A 19,386-nucleotide genomic window follows, 5' to 3' on the forward strand; every position below is an offset into this window, starting at 1 on the left:
TTCGGCGTTTTAACCCTTAGTATTTAGACCTTCTACTTTAACCTAACTTACGCCCTATTTCTTAAGAGCAGCTTACCTTAGAAGTAAAGTCCATATATACTAGTCTTATAATAGTAAAGATAAAATATATTTATATGGACAGAGCGCAGGTAGAAGGAGATCCTAATTCTATATTAGTAATTAATTACTAGCAAGCATTAATTACTCTACACTAAACCCTACTATATAAACATTATAACTTCTTCTTAGCCTCTTAACATCCCTTCGCTTCCCCCGCATTACGGTATCTAGTATTTAAGTACTCTATACCTACTAGAATATAGAAATATAGTATCCACTCTTTTCTTAAGCTATTACGTCGTCAGCTACCTAAAAGTTTAGATTATATACTCGCTTTTATATATATTACTTATTAGATAATAGCTCTTCTCTATAAGATCGTGCCTATATTTAAGGATACTTAGGCTAAATATCTTAGTAATCTTAGTTGATATTGCATGGCCATTAAAGATAAGGACCTGCGCGACCGCGAAACCTAGGTAGGTATTGCACGTTTCTAGTACGGTAAAGCCGCTAATAAGAACCCCTCTATAGGCCGTTTATACTACTACCTAGCTATACTAGCGCGACCTAATACGCTCTAGCAACTTTATTACTATTTATAGTCCTTAACTTACGTCTAGCTATTTATAAGCGCCTAAGAATTTATCTTAATATTACTAGATCTAATCCTTAGCCGTTCTAGAATGTTATATTTATACTCTCTGCCTATAAATATAAGTTTTATTAAAGCTTACAGTATTCTCTTTAAAAAGCTATTATTAGAAGGCTTTAAAGAAGCTCTCGCATCGTTTTTAAGTCAATTAGATAATTATATTAGGCGCGTAACCGCTAAATAGAAAGAGTAAGGTCTCTATATTACCGTTACCAATATTGCTAGACTTTTTGATTACGGCTTATAGAACTCGATCCTTAGGCATACCTTTTAGTTATACGCTAAAAAATCGCTCTATAGCTCTTACGCTAAACAACTGTCAACTCCCTTAGATAATAATTTAAGTTGTTTACTATCTCTAGTTTCCCTAAAACTAAAACACTTTTCTAACAAAGAGCTATTGGCTTAGCTCCTTAAATTGTCCTCCAATTTCGCATTCTCCCATACTTATCGTTTAATATTTTTAACTTTAGCTCTTATTCTTCGGCGTATTAGGGACAAAAATATTCTTCCTTATGTTTATGTTTTGTTTACATTCCTTTCCACCACTGTTTTAATCCTATACGTTAGCACATTACTATACGATATCGCCCCCTAGTCGGAAATTGTTGCTTTCCTTAATACGTTATCAAAGTCTAAGAGATATAAGCCGCTTATTATAAGCAATCTATTCCCTAATCAAGATTAAAACAACAACCGTCCATTACTAGAAGATTACCTTATATATAGGCAAGTTTAGAATTAGTGCTATTTCCTAAAATGGTAGTTTAGCGTTAAACGTGATAAAGATAAGCGCTCTCTTAAATTCGCCTTGATAATTAAATTAAGAACAGAGCGTATTCTACGCCTTGGTTAATAAATCGCATCTATAAGATTAAAGGCCACAATTGAAGACTTTTAGCCTAATTTTGTCTTAGTATAAACGCTAGATATATTATAACCGAATATCTAATACATAGTCTGTGTTCTCTACATTTATATAAGTCTAACTAGGGCATAAAACTAATAAGGGTTCTTATTCCTTAAACCATACTTTACTGTCGGTTAATATAATAGATATAGATTTATTAATTACACTGCCTTAAAAGTTTAATAACTTACCGGAGATACGAGATCTGCAATTAGCGCCTAAAACTTAGAATCTAAGCGCCACCACAACTTAGAGCGGTTATGCGCCCGTTTTTACAAAGGTAGCTAATAGGATATTACTTATAAATTACACCGTAAGATAATACAGCGTGTCTTTATTTAGTGCTCTGTTAATAATCCTATAAACTAGGTTATAGTTTATAACACTAATATACTACTTAACCAATAAGAGGTATTTTAAATGCTACTTAAGGAGGGTAACTAGAGCGTTATAGTTCTAAATAGTGGTACATAGCTGCATATAATATTAATTTGCAGGTATATCTAACTAAATATCTAGTTATCACTAAGCTCCTTATACTATTAAGGAATAATAATTTAATAGATAAAGCTATATAAGATACTCTTAATAGCACCAAGACTACTATTATAGAAGAGAAGAAAGTGCGAATTGCTACCGCTATAGGTAGTAATATTACTTACTAGTTTGTAACTAAGCAGATAGGCGACTATATATTGGAAGGAAAAAGGGATTTAGTTAAAGTTATTATTAGGGTGGCTTATAGAGAAAGTGATTTTAACTAAAAGGCTTAAGGAAACCGTTTAGGGGACCATCTAGGAGCAAAACCTACTATTCTTATTACTAAGGATAGAGCTATAAGACTTAAAGCTACTATAATAGGGGTTGCCGCCATTGCCACGTCTATAATTAAGAAAGTCCTAATTACACTAAGAAGAAAATCTAACCTTAAAGAAAGTAATTAAGGAACAATAATAGAGACACCTATAACCATTCTAGGAAGTCTTTTAATATCCATATCCTTTTTAATCCGGCAATTTTTTATATCTGCTATTATAACTTTAAGTTTATCGTCACACGTTAATTTAGTATCTATTATATTTATTATAGTAGCTGCTTAGACGTTTATGGAGCTTATAGCGGTATTTATATCTAATCTAGCATTAGGGTGTTTATAGCGGCACCTTCGGCAACATCCCTCTTCTTTTAAGATCTCTCCCTTCTTAAAAACCCTCCTCTCCTAGTATAATCGCTGATTTCCGTTTATAAGGTTGTTAAGGCACTAAAGGGGGAAGCGAATTTACTATAGCTCCTATGTTTTAAAAGCCAGAGTAGTACCTTATTAAATTTATATTAGAATAGGATACTCCTTTAGACTTATAGCTGGAATTATTATAGGAGCTTTTAAGTAAGCAATTTTTTTAGAATTTTTTTTAGGTGATGGCATCTTATTATATATATAAGATTATTACCTAATTCCTTCTTAGCCGCCACTATCTTAGAGACGCAATCCCTAGGATTGCTTTTTAATATTTCCTATATATTTAACGTAACTTCCAATAGAGTTTTAAAACTTAAAGTATTAGTAGAGGTAGAAAAGTTTGAAATTTGCATAACCTACTCTTCCGTTTTCTCCATTTACAACGCAGTAATTTTATAATGGCCTCTTCCTTGCCTAGTAGAAGCTGTAACCCAAACCTATATATACCAAAGTCGTCTTTGTTAAAGGTGACACTATACTTTATTAAAAGCCAAACAACGTAGCGGTTAATAGGGCTAAAGATAGCTAGTTTTTGGGTTAATAGTTAGGGTTAAGCTCTAGCATTTAGTAATAACCCTATAACTTCCTCTCTACGATAGCGAATAGCTATATTTAGTAGCGTAAGTACTTTACTTATAGGATTTATCTCAGCACCGTATTAAAGTAAGAGCTTTACTATTTTAGCGTAGCCATTTAATAAAGCCGCGGAGAGCATATTGCTATATTCTCGTAATATTTTAATAGGCACATTATAATCTAAAAGCAGTTAAACTATATAAACGTGGCCTTTACTTAAAGCCCATAGCAACAGAATACCAAGATCTATGGCCTTTATAGATGGAAGAACTAACTTAGCCGTATTACTCCGCCTAAGTTTTACAGCCTAGAGAAGGGCTAAGCTTCCCTTACGTTTATAAAGATAAGCATTTAGAATACTATAAAAGTAAAGGTTAGCACGGGCTAGGGTATTAATATCGCAATCCTTTTCTAGACCTTTAAATATTATATAATATAGCTTGGTTGGAAGATTAAAGATTAACATTTTATATAGAAGTCTTTGCTTTAATAATATAAAAGAAGTTTTATTAAATATTAGTATAAAGATTAAAAAATTCCTTTAGTTAAACTTTTAGAGGGAGGGTTAAAAGTAAATGGCTTTATTTAAACTAATAGTAGAATAAGTCGATTCTAGGCCAAACCGTTCTATTTCTCCAAACTAACCCCTAATAACCCTAAATATAGCCACTCCGTCGTGCCAAGATAGTATTTTATAGACTATACCTAGTAGGGCCGTATTCGTTATAGTATAATACAAAAACTCCTCTTTAACCCCTCTTCTACTATTTACACTTGCGAGCCTTTATTAGGTTAAGGAAGTTTCCGCTTAATATATAACTCTATAATGGCTTAGAGCGAGGTTTCTCTAAATCTAGGATATTAATAACTAAGCTTACTTATAGAAAGCCTCCTATTAACAAATATCTAGCCTTTCTACCAAACGCCGCTACGACAAATCTGTTTTCGCAGCCTAAGTTGCCTACTATATTAACTAAAAGACTTTTAGATTTAGAGAGCTTGCAAGCCTTATAATAAAGTGCTTTAAATATTGCTGGGAAAAGGGAAATAAGCGACCTTGGTTTATATTAGAGCTAAAGCTTATAAATTAGAGTTGGTTTTCTAAGTCTAATAAGGTCTTTAGGGGGAACTTTATATTAGAGGGTAGCTTTTTGCTTTTAATATAATGGAAATATATCCTAAAATTCTTTCGGTTATTTACTGACTTCACTTACTTAGACGCTAAGAGTGGGATAATCTAGGATAAATACTAGCAGAGCAATCTATAGTATTAGGCCAAATTATTATTAGCTTCGGTTAAGCTTAGCTTACTCTACTATAGCAGAAATAAAAAAAACAAGGCCTTTTACTTAAAGTTATTAGTAAGCTTCAGTCGGTGCATTAATGGGTGTAGCATTACCCTAAAACGTACTAACAATAATTCGGCTTAATACCATAGTACGCTACGGAATTATCCTGCCTAGACTTCGAGGTAAGCGGCTATAAATAGTGCATATATCTAATTAGCTACCTAGATTTAGATAAACGCGTCTAACTAGGGAGCTAGCTATAACACAGACCATAAACGCCGGCTTAAATACAATATTCCTTTTTCCATCTCTACCCCTTACCTAATACTATAGGTTATAACCTATAAAACGGCCAGTGTAAGCCTACTTTGCCGCCTCTGTTAGTCTCCCTCCGTTAGGACCTTATCTAAATTATCTATATAAGATTATAGATTTCGTAAAATATATTACCTTTACTACTTAGGTCTCTACTACTACTACTTCTTTTTCTCCTTCTCCTCTACCTACTCTTCTACCTCCTCCTACTTTCCCTTCTTTTCCTCCTTCTCCTTCTCCTGCTACTATTTACAATAAAGGCTAAAGGTTCTTTTAAAGGCCTCTAATTATCCCTTAAGAGCCCAAGAAAAAGAATCCTCCTCCCTATTCCCCTCGCCCCTTTTAGTATCGGCCGCTATCTAGGTAGGGTAATAGTCCTAAGCTAGAGACGTTCTATGTCTAGAATCTATTATTAGTAGCCGTATAGGCATTTAGGTTAAGACTTCTCACCCCACTTAGATTAAAATATATAAGAATAACTAATATATCTCTTACTAGCTCCGTACCTGCTAGTTATTCTACAAAAGCTTTTAGTATAAAATGCCTACATCCTACAATTTCTGTCCTTCTTTTTCTTTGCTCTATCTTTCCTTCTCTTTATTATAATACTATAGCTAATAAAGCTAGGTTTTACTAGCCTTGGTTAGGAGTACCTAATAGGGTTCTAGAAGCCGCTGCTTAACCGCTAGCCCTTGCTATCTACTTTATTATTAATTCCTACTATTCTTAAAGCGAAGCTAGCTACTCATCCTAAAGACGTCTAGAGTACCAAAAGCGACTTATTTACGGGGCCACCTAGAATATATTTATTATGGTAACTGCTAGCACTAGCGCCATTACTCCGCGCTTTATTTTAATTATCTTTATAGCGGAAAGTATACTATAGGCACCACTAGACCACCTAATTCTCTTTATTAGGTCTATTCTAGTAGGACCTATAGTTATAGTAGGCTTTCGTTAACAGGCTAGCACTCTAATATATATTTAGGATCTCTCTATATCTAGCCGTCTCTAATAGATTATCCCATAAGTATAGTGGCTAGATAGCTGGGTTTAATCTACACTACTTAACGAGATTATCGCGGCTAAGGCTAAGGCAATCTCTACCAGCGGACGCTTCTTCCTAAAAAAAAAATTAATTACACTAGGATTAGCAGTTTTTCACGACTATCTACGCGCGTATACCCTTATTTTATTGTAAATCGCCCTATAGTTAGAATTTTACTTAAATAGGGCCAGTCTTTTAAAGAGCCTCTCCTTAGGAGCACTTATGGGCAGCCTAGTACCTATTATTCTCGTACAATATAGTCGTTCTTTGGACCCTAATGCGGATGTGGGCTAATAGGAGAGGCGGTTATAATCTGTTAGCCAAGAATATTATACAACAAGTAGACGAGGCGGCCGCTTGCCCCCAATTATATAACTAGAAGGCCTAGTTATAGCAAATAGAGTAGAATATATTAATCTACCGCACTAGCACTAGCGGTATACCTCTTACTATAAGTTTTACTACACTATAAGGCTTTAAGTTTCCTATATATATTTATAAGGATTTCAAAATATTTAATTATTATTACTGCTTATAAATGAATATATCGTTAAGAACTAATGGATAAAATTATCATTAGGACCCCGTCTATGCTTATCCTATCCTCCACAAATACTCCTTTATACTAAACTTGCTATATAACTATACCGTAACGGATTTTAAGCTCCCTAATAAGTATCTCGTCTACACGCCGCTTCCGGTAGCGTATATAAATTATAAGTAATATAATAATAACTGCGACAATGGTAATAGCAATAACGATTCCTATAATCCCGTCCCTGCTTATATGGTTATAACCATAGGACTTATAATTAGAACTTTTATATTCTCTAATAAAGATCTTATAACTATATCTAGTTAGCTATATACGCCTTAGGCCTAAAGAGTCTACTAACTCTAGAAGCATAATTTAATTCCGCCTTACTATAAATTAGAAGTAAACGGTAGATTAGTAGTTTAGGAAGCTAGCTAGACGTACTTATATTCTATAGACAATTAACTATAGGGCAGCACTAATTATACCCCCCCTTTTTAACTAGGCGTCCCTATTAGCCGGAATTTAAGGCTATATATTGTCCTAATCGGCGCTGCTATTAAGACCAGTTTTTTTAGTGCCTAGTTTCTTCTAAATTGATTTGCTTAAAATATACGTTTGTAGATACGGATACGGATAAGTAGATTTACTCTATTGGCATTATTCCAGGGAGAATTATAAGTTTGCGTCTAGGCATTTAGGTCAAAACTTAAAGGCGTGCAAAGTGGGCAATAAATACTAAGTAATGGTTAGACGCCGCTCTTGTAGGCGGCGGAGAATGGGTATAAGGCTATAGTTAAGCTGCTGCTTAAAACAGGCAAGGTGGACGTTAATTCAAAGGACAATAGCTACGGTCAGACGCCGCCCTTGTAGGTGTTAAAGAATAGATATAAGGCCGTAGTCAAGCTGCTCTAATCTTCTATTAGTCTATAACGGTAGATTATAATATATTAATTTTAATCTCTATTTTATAGAGGGTTAGGGGGAACGTGTACCACTCCGTTTTAGTATTTTCTATAACGGCTACTCGCTAGAAGCCGCTTAAAGATACGAAAATAGAGTATTTACGCCACTAATATTTTTATGCGCTAGAACTATTACCTATATCTTACAAAGCTCTAGATAAGTGGTAGATAGAGAATATAGTGACATAGCTTTAAAGCGACCTTATTTTACGGGTTAGAACTTAGAAATCTCCTAAGTTAGTTGCTAAGAAGAGACTATATAGTAAACAGAAGGTAGTATAAATGCAGAATAGTTAAGCTATATAAGCACGCCTATAAATAATATAGACTGGTAATAAAAGGAATTTAGTATTAGATGTCGCCACTATAAGTAGGGAGGACAACTGACCCGCTCCGGCTATACCCTTATAAGGTAGCGAATTCTATAGCCGTTTTTAAAGAGTTGAGTTGGTTAACTAAACGCATAGCTAAGGTTAAGTTAGATCGCAAGGCTGCAGGGCTAGGTTGGCCTACTTACTAAGACTCCGCACAGCTATAGGCTTGGACTTACTTAATTAATATAAGTAAATTACTTCCTAGATATTACGTGGAATATACGGGGTCGTTTTACACTAGCCGGAATTGGTAATCGCTTTAATTAGAGGTACTGACCCACGTGGCGACCTTATATAAATTTGCATACTATAGTAGACATAAGGCTAATAATGACTTCCCAATATCGTAACGAAGTTCTTAGGCTTGGATAAGACCCTATTATAAGTTTTGTAAGTAGTAAGAGCTTAATAGTGGTGCTATAGTAAAGGGATATTATTACGCCCTAAAAGGAGGCTCTCTGCGAACAAGGCGCGAAGGCGACAATATGGGTGTAATTTATAGATATAAAGGGTCTCGAATATTATAGAGTAGCTATAGCATACGACTTATATATAAGTGAAGCACGACGTATACGCAGAGTTATAGTTGCTTAAAGTCAAAGTACCCCTTATATCTCTTTAACTACCTATATAGAAAATAAACAATATAAAGGCTTTAGCTTAATAACCTACCAAATTAACAATATACTTATAGTTTAGGAAGTAACGTCCATCCCTACGTACCGGAAAACCCTACGTGCTAGAAAAAATAATAGGTACTTTGACTTTAAACATCTTAAAATCTATACACACCTTAATATCGCCGATAATATTTTATAAGTTATACTCTATGGCTACTTCCAGACATCTAAAAACCCTTAAACTAGAAATCTAAGTTTATATCATCGCCCTTACGCTTAATTTGCAAACGGTCTCCTTTTATAGTATAATAGAGCTCCTATACTATAGCTCCACTACTAAGCTTATACTATCCCTAATATATATAACGGGGATCTTATCCTAACTTTAAGGCCTTATTACTATATAGGAAACCGTCCTTAGCCTTATAGCTGCTATAACGTGCAAATTTATATAAGATCGCTATGCGGATTAGTATATAGGGCGGAAGCAACTAACGATCTTTAATTAGAGCAAAACGACCTACACTTTCTCGGTAAACCTGGGAAATTACAACGTAAGTTAATAATTATTTGCCAATCTTGTGGCTAGTGCTTAACCCATATAATATGGTTTATAGATAATAAAGGTCGCCATAGAGATTACTTTCAATCGATAACCTGATAAACGATTACCAATAGATCTAAATAATCATTTTAGAAGATACTAGAAATTATAAACTATTATAGTACACGCTCCCCTAAAACCCTCTATAAAATAGATAGGAAATAAAGGCATATTAGGAGTCCGTGCCACCTCGCGCACAGTGCCACCTCTCGTACACCCTTTTCCTATACAAAATCGTAAAATATTACAAATTTTCAACCTTTATAAAATAGCAACCCCTAGGGCTATTATTATAAAATTTCAAATATAGTATATTTAAAGCCTTAAATATACATATATTTAAAGCCTTAAATATACATATATTTATTTATTTTATTATTATTTATTATTAATAAATAGTTATATAGCTTTAAAAAATAGAGAATTTTAAAAAGGTTAAATTTTTCTTTAAAATTTCTATAATAAAATATATACTTTAGCTATTGCTATAAATTTTTTACTATAGTATATTTAAGTAATAAAGTATAATATAATACTATAATTAAGTAATATATTTTATAAGTAAACTACCTACCTTATTTTTATTAAAGCTATAAAGGCTTAGTCAAAAGAACAAGAATCTATTAATAAGCAGGTACGAGAATTCCAAGACGAGGACTGGAAGAAGGTCGAGGAAAGGACACGTCTATATATATAGTGCCAAGGCTCGGCTCGGCCGAGCCCCTAACTAGGGTTTGTAACAGTGCCATAACAAAAGCTATAGAGTAGTATCTTAATAATAGCTAAATAATAAGCTTTAAAATTTTAGAATTAAGCTTTTATATACTATTATATTACCCTATAGAAATCTAGAAGTAATATATATTATAGTTCTAAAGATACTATATTTTAGCCTATAAATTTAAGCTAATTACTCGATTTTGATAACTACTATATACTTTACTCCTAGATTTTTATAGAGTAATATAATAGTATAGGAAAATCTAATTATAAATTTTTAGAGTTTATTATTAAGCCATTATTAAAATACTACTTTATAGTTTTAGTAAAATAGGGTAAATGGTTTACTTAGGCAGGTAGTTTACTTATAAAATATATTACTTAATTATAGCTTTATATTATACTTTATTACTTAAATATACTATAGTAACATTTTTATAGTAATAGGTAAAGTATATATTTTATTATAGAATTTTTAAAGGAATTTTTAACCACTTTTAAAATCTCTATTTTTTAAAGCTATATAACTATCTATTAATAATAAACTATAATAAAATAAATATATATATATATATTTAAGTCTTTAAATATACTATATTTAAATTTTTATAGTAATAGCCCTAGGGGTTGCTATTATATAAAGGTTGAAAATTTGCGATTTTGTATAGGAAAAGGGTGTGCGAGAGGTGCCATTGTGCGCGAGGTGGCACGGACTCCTATGTTAATTCTGTACTATAAGCTTTGGTCTATGCGTAAAATGAAATATTGAAATACTCCCAGATGAATGCCCTAAAACTAGACTTTCGTTCCAAGTAGCCGTACAAGTAGATCGGTAATCAGGAGGTAGCCAAAGAATGTTCGCCGTGCCTTCTCATACACAATTTTTTGATACTAGTAAAGTTAGCTGTAGCTTGCCGTCTGGGTAGAAGGCTACTGAAGTGACCCAGTAAGAGTGGCCCTCGAGCGCCTGGAGCGCTGCTCCCGTCGCGGCGTCCCAGAGCCGTACCGTCTTATCCCAAGATCCAGACACGACCTGCTTGCCGTTGGGAGAGAAGGCTACTGAAGTGACCCTGTGAGAGTGGCCAAGCTGCTATACTATAGACAAGTTCTGCTCTGCTTCCTGCGCACCGTCTTCTTCCCTACACAAGGCACCGTACATGATATCCGAATAGTTGTACTTCGTATCCAGCAGTAAAACCTCGTCCAAGAAGCTGTATGTGCCGTCTCCCTCGGGTCGTAGGAGGACCGGCTTCTTTGCTCCAAACAAGACAAAGACCTCGTCGCCTACGATTGCGCTTTCTGCGGCAATAACTAGAACGTCGTCGCGTGAATCCAGTTCCCAATAGCCCGCTTCTACGCCACTGGCGCTAGGATTCGTATATGTACCCAACGAACCCACCTTGATACCACGTGTCTTCAGCTGCACGTGTTCACCAGATCCTAGCTCCTGATAATAGGTAGCTTTGGTGATTCGTCCAGCCGAAGCGTCGAAAGGGGTTGCTACGGGATTCTCGGCGATGTAGGTTTCCAGCATCCGTTTCTGAGCTGGAGCTGTCCAATCCGGTACCCACGTCGGCAGGAACATGGCCAACTTGTCGCAGCGACAGCTAGCATGGCTGAAGATGTCCAATGTCTTGCTTTGTGAGATGACGGCTTTCGTTGTGCTGATGAGAACGTGGACTAATGTATTGCTAGGAGAATAGTCCGGTACAATACCGTGGCCCGAATCCGTAAGGCCAAGGAAAGCGTACACGCGATCTCGCGGATCGGAGGCCTGGCAAGCCGTCGAGTGTTGCAGTAAGCTGAGTAAGGTAGCTTTGTGCCCTTTTCTCGTTTTGCCCTCGATCATGGAACGCACTGCTGAAAGATCTAACGTGCTCAATTTGTATCGCTCGTTCCATACTTTGTCTTTCTCGGCCTGCCATGCATTCTTTGTGCTTTGCAATAGCGGTGCCTTTCTGCTCCAAGGATCTGGCTTGATGGGCTTGCTAGTTTGTTGGCGACGTGAAGCATGGTATCCACAGCGGCAATGAGGCAACGATTTGCATATATCTTTATGTTTCTGGTACTTGCGCCTCAAGTCTTCCTCATGAATTTCGTATCCACGAAGCTTATCTTCGTATTTCTGCATCTCCTGCTCTTCGCCTTTTTGTTTCACAACCTTTAGCCTCTCCTCATCTTGAGCTGCCCATTCCGATAGGATTTCATCCTTTCTTGGTAGTAGATCGTGATACAGGCGGGGTTGTACATCCCAACAGATCCACCGCAAGTACGGCAGTAGCTCATCCCAAGAAATACAGGCAGCTGTTGAGATGAAGTACGGATGAGGCGACACAACCAACTCCTGATAAACCCAGGCACGCCGCCACCAGGGGCTTTGGAAACACTCATACAAGCTTGTCATGAACGAAGAGGGCTTTGCCGTTGTTGTTTCCCGTACTTCTTTCGATTTTCCAGCCCGTTTATCTGTCTCTGGCGGCCAGTGCGCCTTCGGCGAAGGGAAACCAGGTTGCCATTCTGTTAGGCAAAGTTCTCCTTCCAGGCGTTGCTGGAAATGAGCTATATTAAATGGTTCGTCATCAGTGCCAGTCCATCCGAGACAATTCCTAGAGCCATGTGTATCCAGGCATACGAATGTACGAGCACCTCGGCGATATATTTCCCTCATCAACTGTACCTGATTAGTTCTTTCTGGCCTATTCCGTTGATTAATACATATCTGGTCAGCCCATAAAAGCAGCGGCTCATCTGGATGCTCTCTGGACCAGTGCTCCGAAACGACATGAATCGCATGCTCCAGATTTGCGAATGCGTTGAATGGGACACCGTCGACCAAGATCAACGAGGTCTGCTTTGGATCACCTGCACAATAAGACAGGACGTTGTACTTTTTAATGCGTGAAAGTGCGGTCTGATCCAGTATCTCGCAAGCGAGCACGGGTGTTTTCAGATCAGGAAGATTCAAATACGGATGGGCCGAAAACAGCTCTCCCAGATCTCGTTGCTGAATATTCCACGGCTGTTGAGTTTTCGCGTCAATTGGTGCCCAACCTGGATGAATATGAAGGTGTTCAGCGTATGATCTGCGAGGATGTACACGGAGAAGCCTGATCTCGTGTCGCCCTGAATGCAGAGGCATGTACGGTGATTTGGAGTAGAAGAAATCGTTCTTTGGGGTATAAAAATTGTCTCCACTCTGGGTTGGCTCTGTGCTGATGTATAGTGACTTTTGCAACCGGAGCCGCAACATATGGCCAGCGGTAGCGGCCGTCTTAACTTGGGAAGACTCTGAGCTGTCACCATAGGATTCACCCTCCGACCGCTGAGATGGTTTTACGTAAGACTGAGAAGGTTGCTTTCGTGAGGTACGATCATGATAGCCTTCGGGCGGCGCATTTCGTAAAAAGTCCCATGGCACTTGATCGGGCCGTGATCGATGATAGCCTTCGGGCGGCGCATTTCGAATAAAGTCCCATGGCACTTGAGCGGGCCGTGATCGATGATAAGGGGAATACGGAGCTTCTGAGTAGTTGCTATCCTGCGGCATCTGGGAGTCATCATAAGGAATGTTTCTATACTCGCTCATGATGTCGTCGAGGTGCATTAATAGAGTCAGAAGGATTGCCTGATTTTCGAAAGAGACGGGAGTCGTAGACGTGTACAAGATATGACTGTGAGGCTTAGCAATAGCGGGGTTGATGCCTTAGCCCGGAAAGCGACCTCATAGAGTCCACCAAAACGGGTTTGAACACGAGTAGCCTGAGAAGAAAGCGCGCATGTGATCAGGTTTTAGGCAAAATGCATTGACCTGAATCAGACAATTCACGAAGTATCAACAGCCTCACACCACCAAAGACATGTCAGCTAATTGTGCTGCGATTTAAATAATTGTATTCTGTTATCACTCATCCTCGCCGGACGATCGCTGGCGTGACAATTTTCGTACTGCGAGACAATATGTGCACGGCTTTCGAAAACCACTGCCTATCCTGATGCACGAACACTCGTCCATGTCTCGTCCTGTACTAGTTACGCCCTAATCAACAGGGCTTTGTTCAAATAAGGCACCCCATCGATGAACGGAACCCGAAGATAGCACTAGAGACCTGCGACCGTTGCAAGCGCTGGGGAGCAGAAAGCACTTGTAAAGACCGTTTCCTTGGCCAACTGAAACAACATCCAGTACTCCTTAGTCACGTGGGTTACGATAACTTACCTCCTCTCGCTTCTACTCGCCGCATTGCGGCCTCCCCTGATCTTCGTGAACCCGCATTATCAAAACCGCTTTCCACGTCCCTAGCATCCCGACTCGACCTTTCTATAAGCTCTATCAAAAAATCTTTCGAAGTAGGTGTCTCGAGACAACATTGCCGCCTTCCTGATCACACGTGGCTGCTTATGGAAACTTCTAGAACAACGCTACACTTTACGTAATTTCGCATAATATGTAATAGAATACGATTAATTTACCGTAACTATAAATATAATATTATATAAGCACCTCCTTCGCTTATTAAGATGCTTGGCGTATTATATACCTCCTCCTTCTCTATCCGGATAAATCTGGCATAAAGGCTGCCTTCCGCTCTGTGTCTTGAACTCTAGAGCTATATTCTTTCTTAAGGGGAGCTTTGTACTACCATTCCGAAATTTGGAGATAAGCTAATAGTTATAATAGAGTAAGAGGGAATAGCTAAAAGGGCTTTCAACGCTATCTGTTAGCGACTCAGTCAATCGAGGCACGAGTATGGCAAGAGGGTCGCGCAAGCCTGTACGATTGGATTGTCTATAAACGAGGATCCAAAGCTAGAGAAAGGAAAGAAGAAGAAGGGCAGCGTCACTCGAAGTCTTATACAATCCTCAAGTCACGTAAGCTTACGTAACTCAACGTCTACTATAACGTCTACCATAATCCACCGTTTTCCACTAGCGCCGTAACACTATCTACAGGACAATTAATAATATAATTACAATTATAGTAATTTTATACTACAAACTAAACCCTTATAGAGAAATAGCTAAAGAATAGTAGCAAACTAATTATAACTTTATATATTTATATAGTAGAGATTTAAGACCCCTAAACTATAAAGTCGTTCCGGTATATAGGGTTTTCCAGTATATAGGGATAGACGTTAATCAGATTAATTGAAAATACTCTATAACCATCAGCCCGGTATGACGGTGCTAGGGCACACCACTTACCAAATTCTGCCATATTCTACTACGCTACTATTGGCTCGCTTACTACTAGCGCCTTGGCGGCTCTCTCTCAATATTTGTTTACACTACCCCTTTCTTCTTCTTCTTCTCCTTAGCTTAGTATCTTTATATAGTAGCAATCTACAAGCTTCCGTTTAAAGACATTTATACAAGCCCATTATACCTAGCCTTAAATCCTATCCATCTTTTATTTCTTTTTACCATAAGATACATAACTAAAATTCTAATTAGTGTTATTTATTAATCTAATTTGGATTAAATTACAATATATAATCCGCATCCCCTTTTAGGAAACCCCTTCCGTATTTATAATAGACAACTAGCTCTTTAGAGGTATATTTCTTTATAATATATTAGCTTAGTAATTTCTAGTTTTAGAAGCGGACTTAATTTCCTTTATATATTGGATATTGGCAATAAAATCCTTTTAGAGTTGACTTTTGATGGTTCTTAATATGGTCATTTAATAATTTCTAGCTTTTAAACCCAATATTTTTTATAACACACTTTAAATGTTCGCATATAAAAGCTATTGCTTAAAGAAGAAAAGGCTAAGTACTGGAAAGTCCGGTTTTTATATTAAATATATCTCGTAATAAAGTTGGTGGGTATAACTGCCTCCTAAATACGCTTAATTAGAATCCAATTAACTACCAAATTCTGCCGCTATACTACCAAATTCTGCCAACCCTATAATTGGCTCGCTTACTACTAGCGCCTCAGCGGTTAACCTATATTTATAATACAGTATTCGTTTAAGCTTCGATTTAGAGGTATTTATTTAAGCTATAACAACTACTATCCGCACTTAGGTGCCCTTATTCTTCTAGGCGCTTAATATATCTATAATTAACGCCTATATAAACCAATCGCCGCTTCCGTATACAATTAGTATAAAATCTTATTATTATAGGTAGTTAGCAGATAGGTATAAATAAGTAAGATACTAAGCGTCTTCTTTATTTAGGCTTACTAAAGTATAGGTAATATTAACCTGGTATTAGGCCTAGCTATAGAAATATTAAAACAAATTAAAAAACCTACGTCATCGCTAAAACCCTCCTATTATAGCTTAAACAAAATACCTCCAAGATTAAGCTTAAACAAATACTGTATTGCAAAGATACTAAGCTAAGAAGAAGGAAAAGGGGTTACTAGGACCAATATAAATAAATATATAGGCCAGCCGCCAAGGCGCTAGTACCAATCGTAAGGTTGGCAGAAATTTGTTTAAATTTTCATACTATAATCCTTATACAATTTATACGAAATCTATATATTAAATAGATGATCAAGTTTTTTAACGTCTAAAGATCTCTCTTTGCTTAATTAAAACTTTAACAGGCTAGAAGTAAAGAAAGGAGTATAGCTAAAAACAAAGCCAGTAGGAAGCCTATATAATATTTTAGTTGGTATTTCTACAGTTCTTATAGAAAACTATATCTTAAACGCCAAATAATGCGTATCTATAGTACCTACAGAATCCTAATAATAAAAAAGTTCTTAAAAGCAAGATCGAACATATAATAAAATATATGCCTATATACTCCCCTACAGATTAAGAAATACCCTATAGTAAATTTATAAAGATCTAATTCAAAGCTAGAATAATACTAATAAGAATTAAAGGCTATCTCTAGGAGCGCTAGATAGTCGAGTTAATTTAACCTTTTATATATAACTCTGCTAATAATATTAACTGCCGTTTTATCGGGTTTGACTTAGTTAGCTATTATTAACCTTAAAAGTTCCTAATTTAGCTAGTTTAGTAAAAGACTTCCTATAATCTAAATACTAACTAGGGCTAAAAGCTTTTAACCTTTTATAACTGCTAGTTTTATAGAGACTAGTATAGGTATCTTAGGGACTTTATCAATAAACAAGCAGGTGCTATTTTCGCCTAGTACGTCTTAGATAGCTAGTAGATGTTTAAGCAATAAGTAGGCATTGTATTTGCTTAATAGTCTAGTATTAATATTCCTAAGAGCTAAGTAGGTATTATCTTTGCTCCAGAATTTCCGTTTAATTTAAGGCACTTTCTTTAGCACGCCTAGTAAAACCTTATTATTAGCTTTAAACTTAACAGGGGATTCTCCGTTTAAAAAACACTAAGACTTTCCATCTAAAGAATCTTTAGGGCCTATTATTGGGTTGTGCTTATACGGGAGTTCGGCTAGCTCTGCTATTTAGGAGCTTAATTAGTTTAAAGGGCTAAAGGGTTAAAGGGCAGTGCGTTCTTAATTGCTTAGTAGAGAAGTAGCTATAATTAATAGTACTATAGTAGGATTTAGAGTGTTTAAGGTAAAACTGCTTTAAATAAGATAATACCAGAACTGCTTATAGCTCCCTTTTTATATTCCCTAAAAATAGCTATCTTCTAATTATAAACCTAGTTTTTACCTTGAGGGGGAATACGATAGTATACGCCACTATTATAGGGATTTTATCCTTATTCTAAGCTAGAGGGTAGCAGCGGTAGTAGGGGCGACGTTAAAAGACTAAAGAAGCTAAGAGAGGATATTTTATAAAGGTAGATCCTAGGCGGTTTACAATAACCTAAGACGCTGACGAATATATATTAGTAATTAAGGGGCTTATCGCCAATATTAAGCGGGTTATTATATACAAATGCAACCGTTGTGCTTTAAAGTTATATCCGCGCAAGTAAGTACGAGGCAAGACCATTGCCCTCCTTTCTACTAGCTCTCTCATAGGTCTACTATAAGAAGCTCTCCTTACGAAAATCGACGTTCTATACCGTTTCTCTTATCTATATAGCGCGCCGCATGTCGTTAGCGAGCCCGCTAGTGCCGCACACACTTACGCAGGCGGCGCTAACGCCCTCCTATATCTCCTAGTCAATAACTACCTAAATGTTAGGTTTGCTAGGGAACATCTAGACGAAGGAGCTAGGCGAGTGGATCTCCTTAGTAGAGTGTAGACGGGTAACGAAAAGGAGGATCTTAAACATATCACAATAGCGCGGCATAGAGAGAATGGTTATTATCTATAAACAGATCTATTTAAGATGCTTAGGAGACTAGATAATCCAGACAAGCGTAAGTCGGCGGGTTATAGTAGTGCTGTTAGCAAAGCTAGTAACAATGTCCTATATATACGGCACTTAGTATATAATACTAATACTAGTGGCCTAAAGCACGACAGTGCCATAGGATGTAAGGTTTTTACCGCCTAATTAATAGAAGTTAGTCATATATTTTACTTATTTACGGTATATAAAATCTTTTCTAGAAGTTATAATAGAGTGGGGTAAGCTTACCGTATAGCCCTTTAATTAATACGGAGGTGGTAAATTTGCTAGCTAGTAAAGTATTAGCCTTTTAGAATAGTCTCTTAGTAAAACTAGTATAACGGCGGATAATTATAGAGATACTTATCTTGCGCATTTCTAGTATATCCTAGCAGTTTATAGCCAGCCCTTTCTTTTTACTAAGGCTTTCCTCCTTATTACTCCAGGCGAGTAAAAATAGATAGTTAGTTTAGAGCCTAACAGATAGCATATAGATATGGGTATATTAGCCAGGCTGGAAATTCTATAGATGAGCTATACGGATAGTAACGCGTATAGCATCGCCTAGAAGGACCTTAACGTTGGCTTTTATACCGCCACTACTAATATTATGCATAATAATAAGGGTAAGACGACAGGTTTGCTATTTTTATAATTAAATAACGTTCGGCTAAGAGGACATTCTTACTTACTTTAAAAACCTATAGAGATGTAACACTATATATAATTCTAATCTACGGAAGTTCCTTTAGATAAATCTATACTATAGCAACTGCGAGAGATATAGCTATAATATAGAAGTAAAGGAAAGTCTTATAGAAAGCGTAGCGGATAGTAAACAGAGAGTGCAATAGGATAAAAACAAATAAGGCCGTACCCTAGAATATTAATTATTTGCCCTTCTACTCTTATTATAGTCGTGACTTATAACAACTCCTTATATAATTATGTCGCTCTATTTAATAGTTACTGCCAAGGAACTTCGCCTAGCTATATTTAGTTAGCTGCTAACAGTTTTTAGAATGCAAAATATTGGTTTTCCTTACTTAAATATACCTTACTAGTGATAAATATAGATAAGTAGGCAATAGCCTTAAGCATAACAATTCGTCTAAACTAGTATATAGTATTACGCCCCTATATTACTACTAGCCTCCTATAGGGCGTAGTGCGTAGTAGCTACTGCTAGCTTTAAGGACCTTACCCCTTAATTAGGCTCTA

The 19,386-nt window shown here is 36.5% G+C and overlaps 2 protein-coding genes across 2 annotated transcripts; both read right to left on the minus strand.

Moving 5' to 3' along the window:
* Window positions 1-10,528: 10,528 nt before the first annotated feature.
* On the minus strand, window positions 10,529-13,640 carry K441DRAFT_652097 (uncharacterized protein). Its single transcript, XM_067647312.1, has 3 exons — window positions 13,212-13,640; window positions 11,040-13,182; window positions 10,529-11,006 (listed from the first exon to the last, which is right to left on the minus strand). The coding sequence occupies exons 1-3, from the start codon at window positions 13,212-13,214 to the stop codon at window positions 11,002-11,004; spliced, it is 2,151 nt and encodes a 716-aa protein (XP_067509340.1). The 5' UTR covers window positions 13,215-13,640; the 3' UTR covers window positions 10,529-11,001.
* On the minus strand, window positions 10,783-10,995 carry K441DRAFT_535826 (WD40 repeat-like protein; the record flags this gene model as incomplete). Its single annotated transcript, XM_067642393.1, has 1 exon — window positions 10,783-10,995. A coding segment is annotated over one exon (213 nt), but the record flags the coding sequence as incomplete, so codon positions are not given.
* Window positions 13,641-19,386: the final 5,746 nt, after the last annotated feature.

This window comes from Cenococcum geophilum (genome assembly GCF_001692895.1).
Source record: "Cenococcum geophilum 1.58 unplaced genomic scaffold K441scaffold_3, whole genome shotgun sequence".
Classification (NCBI taxonomy): Eukaryota; Fungi; Ascomycota; class Dothideomycetes; order Gloniales; family Gloniaceae; genus Cenococcum; species Cenococcum geophilum.